Source organism: Phalacrocorax aristotelis, chromosome 3 (assembly GCF_949628215.1).
Source record: "Phalacrocorax aristotelis chromosome 3, bGulAri2.1, whole genome shotgun sequence".
Classification (NCBI taxonomy): Eukaryota; Metazoa; Chordata; class Aves; order Suliformes; family Phalacrocoracidae; genus Phalacrocorax; species Phalacrocorax aristotelis.
In genome coordinates, this window is record NC_134278.1 from 119,711,602 (window position 1) to 119,720,989 (window position 9,388).

The following is a 9,388-nucleotide window of genomic DNA, read 5'->3' on the forward strand; positions in this document are numbered from 1 at the left end:
TGATGACGAATTTCTCTCTTTCTATCCATGAAGTGAAACAAACGGCCAGGAGTGGAAAATGTCCTCTGCACCAGAAGAAGCAGCCACACCAGCTGTAACAAATCCGCAGCGTTCTGAGTCCCCGGAGGCAGACAGCCAACGTATGTACAGTATGTTGGAGATGTTACGTGAGCTGAGGCAGCCGAGTAATTAAAGTCCTGAAGTACAATGTGTAGTTTGCCGTACCGCTACAGGTCTCTCAGATGGAAGTAGTACTAGCGTGTTTCTGCTAACTGTAATTAAACTCAAAGAAAGTCCCTGTAGAGCAATGCATAGTGAATGTTCCTCCTCTTGATAAAGCTATTGAGAAAACTGGTAGATTTTCCAATATTAGAAGGAGACATCAGTGTTTGTTTTAATGTTGTGCACCACTAGTAATTTGTGAGCTATGGGATCTGCTGCTTGAGTTACTACCTTAAAAGAGGATGCATGCTTGGTGTTCAGGCTGTGAAGAATAACTAGCTATCAGTGTGCCCTTCCAGCCGCCCTTTGCTCTGCTGTTGTTTCTCTCCATGGACTTGCCAGCTGATTTTCCCCTTCCTGTTGTAAATTTATTGTGGGGCTGCCTCCACTACCAGATAGGTAGTTCTGGCTTCTAGTTTTGGAGAAAGCCCAATAGGCGTGGCAGGATGGAGAGCTGTATTGTTGGCCCCTGCTCCCTCTCTTACTACCTGTGTCCTCTTTATAGCAGTTAGGTTAAAACGATATAAATCTCTTCCAGGTGTGATAAGCATCCTTGAGAGTGAGGATGTGGTCAGTACTCCTTCAGGAAATCACCTGGAGGGGAAGTGTGTGGATTTACCTAAAGAACATAACCTAGAAGCAGCTGAAGCTGAAGAAAATGTTGCTTTTCCACAGGAAGAAAGAACTGTTTCCAACAATCTTCCTAAAACTGACGACTTTAATGTAAGTAAACTATTTTCCCATTTTCTACAAAATAGGAGACACGTTGCAGATTGAGGACGGTCCTGCCGTACCGACAGTCAGAAGGCACACAGAAATGTCTCAAGTGTTTCTGCTTCTGATACACCTGGTCCTTACTGATTTACATGTGAACATGTGTTTTTGGCTCGCCTGCCTTCACTGAGTTTAGGACAAAGTACCACTGCTTTCTTGTTTGCAGATTTGTAAGCACAAAAGGAGAGTTTATGCAGACTAGTATCTCTTGAATTTAGTTTTGAAGCACGGCCCGTTGCTACGATGGGATGCGTTAGCGACTTCTGGCAAGGCAGGAGGCAAGCAAATAAGCAGATTGCATGGAGGCTCCTGTTGAGTGGCTTCTTCCTTCTGCCGTCGTTGGCTAGCGCTACAACTTAGAGGGTTGGGCAAAGGTCTTTACACAGGGAATAAATTGTCTTGGCCACCCGGGTCACTTGAAATAAGTAACAGATACTACTTTTGTTCTCAACAAAAAAGCCTGAGACTGTCACGTGGATCCAGCAGGGAAGAAGAATTGCTCAGTACAGGGAACTACAAAACCTGGGATGGAGGTATTTAGAATGCACGTGTTGTCTCCTGCAATCCAAGCGATTGCTTAAGGCGCAGCGTTGAGTTGTCGGATGTGACGCCTGGCCAGTGCGACCAAGTGTTGCGGTCACAACTGTCATGGCTGAAACTTTAAGCTTTGGGGGCATAACTGTGTTTTGCCCTGTTAGATGCTCTTAGATGCCGAGTCAGGCACCCTGTGTGGGTTTGTAGTCAGCACTGCAGTGAGACGATTACAGCCAGGTGTGTATACAGCTTGCATTGTGAAATGCTCAGTGTGTTCGCGGGTGGTGGCCAGTCGTTAGCCATGACCAGAAACCTCACAGACGGAGCATGTGATTGCATACACGGAATGCTCTGTTCTCTGTCCCTTACGCGCATAAGCTTTTATCTGTAGAAGGGAGTATGCTGTATGTTTCTAAGTTTACATTCAGCGGTGATCTGAAAGGAGGAGCAACATTTCACCATGGAGCTCAGTTTCAGGCTAGTCTGTTTGGTAATTAATAGTGCATTAACAGACATTTTTTAACTTTAGGTTATTGAAGATGGTGCGGTTAAGGCACAAAGCTCCGAGGAAGCACCTGAAACATCACCCTTTAGTGAACTACATCCGTCAGGCAATCTTCGATACAGCTACGATACTATAGAGCGACGTTTTGCGTGTGATTTGCCTGACAGTAGAGAGAGCGAATGTGATGCAGCTGAGGGAGATGGAGAGCTTTTCATATCTCAGAGTAACTTTACTTTAGTCTTGGAAGGAGAAGAAGGTGAAGCGGAGATAGGAGACCCTTCCTTAGTAGATGCCTCTAAACCGGCTGGCACGACAGCAGAGGAAAAACCTGTGGACGATTTAGGAAATATTGAAAAGGAAGAACACGCTACAAACTCAGTGTCCACTGTAACTAGTGACCAGGAGTCTCAAAACATTGCCGAGTCACTCCCGTATGTGCCTGAACCCATTAAGGTAGCTATTGCTGAGAACTTACTGGATGTAATCAAAGACACAAGAAGTAAAGAGTTTACATCTGAGGTTGTAGAACAATCAATTCATGAAACCATAGGTAAAAAGGTAACTCGATTCCAGAAGGCAAAAGCCCCCTTAACAACTGTGCCAGAAGGAGTGGAAGAGGAACCCGGCATACATCAAGCAGAGTATGTCACCACTCCTCGAACGCGCGCAAGGGGTCAACTGAGTAGAAGTCTAAGTATTCCATTGGCGGGCGATCAGCAGCTACGGAAGACAGACAAACCAGTTTTGTTTGGACTGTCTCCTCGGAGAAGTACCAGGCGAACAAAGGAAGCACCTGAGACTTCTAGTCTTCAGAGAGAAGGAAATGCTCAAGAGGGGCAACTGCCTGTGACCCCTGCTACTCCCAGGAGAGGGAGGAAGCCTAAAGTGGCTAATTTAGTAAAAGTAGAAAGTAGCCAATCCGATGGGCAAAGATTGTCCGTCAGCGCGCAGTCCGTAGCCGTTCCTCCAAGAAGAGGATTAAGGAGAGCAAAGGAAGCTGCATCTGAACTCTTGGAAGAGGCTACTGAGGGAACTTCTCCTGCTGAAGGTAGCGTTACTGGTTCTGCTACTTCCAGAAGGACTAGAGGAGGAAAAAGCTCAGCAGGAGATGAAGAAACTGGCCAGGCTGACACTCATCATAGGATAAAAACAGCAGTCAGCCCCAGCAGAAGTGCAAGAAAACTGAAAAGTGTTAATTTACAGCTTACTGAGAATACTGTCAAGGATCAGGAGGTGCAGCCTCATGACCAACTCCTTTTACCCGTGCCAACTACAAGAGGCAGAAGAAGAAAGATAAGTTTGTCAGAAGTTTCTGAAACTTCTGACCTTGATCTGTCTAAATCATTGCTTCCTCAAACAGAATTCAAACTTGCTCTCACTCCTAGAAGAAGTGCTAGGAGGGGGACACAAAGTCTCTTGGCAAACACAGAATCTACCTCTGCTCAGGAAGACGTACACGCGGGTGGGAAAGGGGAAGTCCTTGATACTCCTAAGAGAAGAACAAGAAGAGTTCCACAGGCTAAACCAGGAAAAATGGATACTCATGAGCAAACGCCTGCACAGCCCAACGAGGGATCGGCCACACCCAGGAGTACAGCGAGGACGGGGCGTCGGGGCAGGAAGAGACAATTGATACTGGAGCAGAGCACAGGGGAGGAGGCCTTTCCCCCAGGACCTGATGGCACGCCTCTGCTGCTTGAAGACATAAACCCATCAGGACACGATGAAAGATCAAGAACTTGGACAGACCGTGTTACAAGAACCACATCCCGCAAAACTGCCACGCACCAGAAGCCCTCTCTTGAGGAACAGGAGTCCTTCGTTTTCTCTCCTCCTCTGACAAAGCTGACGCAGAAATTTAAAGGTAGGTGCCTTGTGGGCGTGCACAAAATAGGGCATATGGCTTTCTTGTAAACTACACAAAACAGACTGCAAGGATGGCTTTAAGTATTGTGAAGAATGTAAGCATGCAAAATTTAAAAATGTGGAAAGAGGAAATTCATCTTTTCTCTGAACTCTACGTGACTGGCTGACTAGTTGTGGTGGAAACAGAGGAGGAGGCTGGTCTAAGTAGAGTGAAATGAAATTTAATCTGAATTCTTTGCATGAGATTAATTTCTGTCAGTTTCAAAAACTGGAGGGTATCTGTTAATACCTGATAGCCATCCCTTTCCCCCACTACAGGAGAAGTAAAGGAGACCTGCTTCCAAATTCTGTTCAGTTTTTAACTTGAAAGGAGCTGCATCGCACAACAAACGCTACAGCTCTTTAATTATGTGATTGTTCTTTTGTGAGCATATACTTAGTGAAGTTTCTGCACATAGCTTTACTTTTATTAGACTGTGATTGTTTTTGAGTTGTGTAAGGACAGTTGATGCCTCTTGAGCATAATATCTTTGATTATGTAAGTGCAGGTGAAATCACTGCACTGGCTCATTTTTCTTGCACAACCTCCTGTAGAAGAAGGGATTCCAAGAGGCAGTTATTAGGGGAAAAGTATCTCCACATGGAGTGTTTTTATAAACCTGACTGGACCTTTTCTTTCAGGAAGATATTGTGCTCTTGATTATCAGCTATAATTTAATGTCACTGTCCTTTCTGTGTAACGTATGTGCATGTTAACGATACATTGTCATTTTAGCTGGAAAAGCAGACCATCCTGTGCAGTTGAAGGATTTAGACCCGGACTTGTCTTCTGAATTTGTCTTTTCACCCCCTCTTTTGAGGTCAAGGAGAAAAAATGTGTCTGCCACTTCCCAAAGTGTGAAAGAAGCTGTAAGTAAAAGCTCTAGTTGTCTCATGTCCTTGATTTTTTGCTCTGTGCTGCTTCTTCAAGTCATACTTTGCAATGCCTTGCCGTTTTCTTTGAAAGCGTATCTAAAAAGCTTTAGATCTTAAGAGCTTTAAATTCATCAAGTCAACAATTTGTTCTTTCCTTCCTGAAAACTAGCTGCAAAAATCAGTTCTGAATCTAAGTCAAGAATGACTAAGCATTGCTTTGCCTTTTACAGAAGGCACAGTGGCTTGCTTTAAACTTACTTGGTGTGTTATCTGCTAATTTCCGAATCTGAACTTTTAGGATGGTGCAATAATTTGAGACGGAAGGTTTGTTTTTGCGGAGAGAACTTGTAATGCTTTTGGAAGTAACTTTGTCAGGACTTCCTAAAAGAAACGTTCATTTGTATTCTGTAGAAGTGTAAGAACTTGTGCATGAGCAACGTTTTTGTTTCCTTAACCCAGGAGCTTCCAACTAAAGAGGAAGAGGATACCAAATCCATAGAGCCTGTGGGAAAGCAAAAACTGAAGAGAGGTAGAACTGCAAAATCAAAAATGAAGAAAGCCAGCAAGTATGAAATTCTATTTGACCGCTTCCTCGCGTTCCTTTATTGCGGTGCTGATTCAGCTGTTAGCCACCTGACTTCCTCTTCCTCACTCGGCTGTGCAATTCCGCTCTGACTTTACAAGCCTTTCCAGCTCGCTGGCCTAAGGCACCTTTTCCCCCGCTTAATGGTTTAGTTTTCTAACGGAAGCAGAAGAGGGAGGGGGTGGAAAAGGGCAAGTGGATACTACTTTTTGCAACAACGGCGTGCTCTTATATTGTCTTATTCTGTCACGTGAAACCGCGCTCTTGTGGTCTTTAGTTCCCCATACAAGGTAGGAGGGGGTCAGAAAATGAGTAAAGAGAACCTTTTGTTTCCGGACATGTTTTCTGGTTCCTTCTGGGAAACTCTTTGAGGCATTTGCCTCTCAAAAGCTGAGGTGGCAGGGCTCTAAAAGCTCATATGAATGTGACTGAGAATGCTTGGGAAGGTCTGGTGAGGAATGAATGCGAAAGGAAGCTTACTTAGGTACCTTTTCTGCCTTGGTCCTGTTTGCAAAGAAACCGACAGATGATTCTTTGGCGTTGACTTTGTAGTTCCACGGGTTTATTCCCCCCTCTACTAAATACCGCCAGTCATAAAAAAATGAATTTGATACTTCTGTTTCTTTTCAGAACCCCACGACTGGAAGGTTCTTGGTCACCTCCACCAGTGGAAATAAAAGTCATCTCTCCTTTAGGAAGTCCAGTGGATGGAACAAAAAGCAAACAGAAAGAAACCGCAGAGGCGGCGGAGAGGACTGTACGAAAGACCAAAAAAAGACTGTCAAATTTCCCAAAGCCAGTTGTGCGCCGGAAGATGCTGTAACAGTTTTTTAGGTTTCTAACGTACACCACTCTTTGTAAAGTCATCAGAATTGTGTCCATTAGTAAAAAGAAAAACTCATCTAATTTGGAAGAGATAATTTATATAAATTATTGTAAAATTTCATAAACAAATGGTCTTCAATAGGTAACTCCATACGGAGTGGAATTCCTTCAGCCAAATGCAGTTTTCTATTTTATATTAAGACTTCATACATTTATATGATCTGTAAATACAGCTTATTTTAGGAATGTTGAATAAAAATGTATACTTCACAATACGCTCACTGTCTGATAGCTTTTTGAGGGAATAGTGGCTTGAATGGCCTGTATCGCTCAGAAATGTTACTGTTGGTTTGCAAGAGTTGCTGACCCTGAAAAGTGAGGCCAAAAGCTTCTCAAGCTTTTTAAAAGTTTGCTTAGAACTCCTGTAACAAGTAAACACTTGAAACGTACTAGTTGGAATTCTATAAATGGTGTTTGACCGTCTGGCTCAAATAATCGGCCTCACACTACAAACTGGTAACTCCTTCCATTCACGGTTACGTTGTACTGTATCGAAGTCAGAATGTAAACAGTTGTATTTTAAGTTGTGCAATATTTTTTTTGTATCTGTTTGTCTTAAACTTTGGCAAAGCTGCTCTTTAGTTCGTAAAACTACGTCACACCTCAGATGTTTCACTGCTTTTTACCATTTGTTGTCAGCAAAAAATTAACTGGGCAGAGGGCGTGATGGTTACAATAGCATATCAAATTTAAAGGGATACTGCCCACATGCTTTGACATTTGAGCCACAATTATTTTCATAAGGTTAATAGGAATGCTACTGTAATGGAAATAGTTATTTTCTGTCAACGTATCTTGCAATATTTGAAGGCTGCATGTCACAGCGCTGAAAACCTGAGGTAAAGCTAACACAACAGTCTGGAAAAGGTACAAAATGTACAGAATTCTTAGTCACAAACCATATTTTTGGATAATTGTTTCATGAATAATCTTGGATTCTGGAGTAAATGTCCCTATAAAGCTTCCATTTGTAAAAATAAATTTTAAAAACCCTATTCTTTTAAAAGCAGACACGGAAGTACTATTTTGATGTGCAGTCTTTTAGACAATGGATTATTTTTATGTATGTTAATTTATATATGGATGCAACTTTGCAGACTACAGAATGGTGGAACCTGACATTAAACTTTTCAATTAGTAAAAACTACTAGAGTTACTCTAAGAAATAATTTATTGCTTAACTAATATCCTGTACTTAATGGATGAATGTATAAACTACGGATTAAGCTTGTAGAAGAAGTTTCTTCTGGGGCCATGGTTTTTCTGTCTCAGAACAGGTCATTCTAGAGAAGCAGTTGCATGCACTTGGATAGTTTTCTCCTTGGGAGTGCTGATGGCTGAATGAAAGCTTAAAAAGCGCCAAATGTTGACAGTGTCAAAGTGACCCTTTGAGTGAGACCTTTCAGTCAGGTTAGGAATTATTACTCTCAATATTTTGCACTTGAACTACAATACAAATTGGGTCAAAGAGGAAAGGGGCGGGGGGGGGAGGTTCTAGCAATATTGGTTTTCTTAATTGGCATTGAACAAAAAAATGCAGTGAAGAGCTTAGAAAATGGGGCAAAAGATCAAAGTTTCAAAACCGGAAAAGAAAATGGATGTCAAATCTGAATAGAGGTGTTGTGTAGTGCACAAGAGTATTTACGAAATGCTCCAATTCCTGATCAAGTAGAATTGACCTGTGAAATGCCAGTGAAGATTGCTTAATAGGATTTTAACATGTTTCTGTCATTTATACTGACAGTATATTTTTTGTATTAAAATAAATTAGAAGAGATGAAAACATGATACTAGCTAACCTTACTGATAATCCGTAGTAATTTTTAGCCCCTTTATTTTATAACCAGCTTAGCTGAAGTATCCTCATTGGGCAGTGCTTTGGAGGAAAAAAAGGAAGCAATAGTAATTACACGAAAATTGGCTTGAGATTTAATAACTTAAAGGTTTGTGATAGTCTAGCAATTTTTTACACTAAATGCATTTTAATCCAGTTATAGGTTAAAATGTTTTCCTCCATTTTTTTCTTCAGCTACTTAGATTCAGTGCGTGTTTCTCGGGTGCTGACCAGTTTCCCCAAGGAGCAGTTTAAAAAGAATAGAGGAGTGTAAGCATAATGCATAACAAGGAATGGGATTTCAGAAAGTTAAGGGACAGAGAAGGAGAGAGAAGCCAAAAGAGGCACCGGGAATATTTATTTAGAGCCTGAGAAAAGGAAAAGAAGCTAGCGAACTGCGTCACGATGGCAGCTCAAAGGTGGGTTTATGATGAAGTGGAGAAAAGAGGTTTCACTTGAGGTTTCTGTGTAGGCTTGCTGCAAGTATGTAAAGGATAGAGTGGACAAGATCATGTCATCAAGGGTAAGAGAGATCCAGCGCATGAGCAGCGCTTCTTAACGGTGAGGATGAATTGGGAAGGAGACGACGGCCTTTTAGAAGATTACAATGGCTTGGGGGCGAGTGGCTGAGCAGGCTAGGAGTCTTAACAGAGACCTGCAGGTGTTTGCACCTGCATCTGAGGGGAAGATAATATTCCTGGTGCCAAAGGAGGGCGTGAGGGGCCTGTGTAAGGAAAAGGGGTGATGCATCATGGTCGTGGCTGCATGCAGAAAGCTCTAGGGGTGTAGAGCAGAAATGCTCTTGTGAGCACCGTGAGAACTTCCCAGGAGCTACTCAGTCCCGTTCATCACCAAGCACAGCAATTCTGAAGCTTTTCTATAGGACATTGAATCGTTGGAGGGTTGGTTCGTTGTTTTTCTCCCCTTAAAGAAGAGCTGGGGTTTCTCAAGAGTGTTTTGATGCATTTGCTTTGACCTAATGGCAGATGGCTAAAAGCGGGAGCTAAATTGTGCAAAGGTACACCTTTGGGGCTGTAACCCCTGAGAAAATCCCATTGGAAGGCTGACTCTCTTGGGGTAGTAGACTCTCCCCTTTCAGAAAGAATAAAAATAGGTGTCATGGCAGATTTTATTTCCAGGAAACCCCTCGTAGGAGATACTGATGAAGGAAGAATGAATATCAATAAGATTAAGGGCTGTTGTTAGGAGGGAATTTGTCAAGAAAGGCAGTGTTTCAGTAGAAGTGGCTCCCTGAGTCAGAGAGTTAAAA

At 42.5% G+C, this 9,388-nt stretch overlaps 1 protein-coding gene across 1 annotated transcript in view; it reads left to right on the forward strand.

Moving 5' to 3' along the window:
• Positions 1-7,431, forward strand: part of LOC142055414 (protein ELYS-like) — a 41,395-nt gene extending 33,964 nt beyond the window's left edge. Inside the window, exons 30-35 of the mRNA XM_075089349.1 lie at positions 34-140; positions 761-945; positions 2,060-3,899; positions 4,677-4,810; positions 5,276-5,382; positions 6,030-7,431. Of these exons, the coding sequence (XP_074945450.1) occupies positions 34-140; positions 761-945; positions 2,060-3,899; positions 4,677-4,810; positions 5,276-5,382; positions 6,030-6,222 (2,566 nt within the window). The 3' untranslated portion in view covers positions 6,223-7,431. The remainder of the gene's footprint in view (positions 1-33; positions 141-760; positions 946-2,059; positions 3,900-4,676; positions 4,811-5,275; positions 5,383-6,029) is intronic.
• Positions 7,432-9,388: the final 1,957 nt, after the last annotated feature.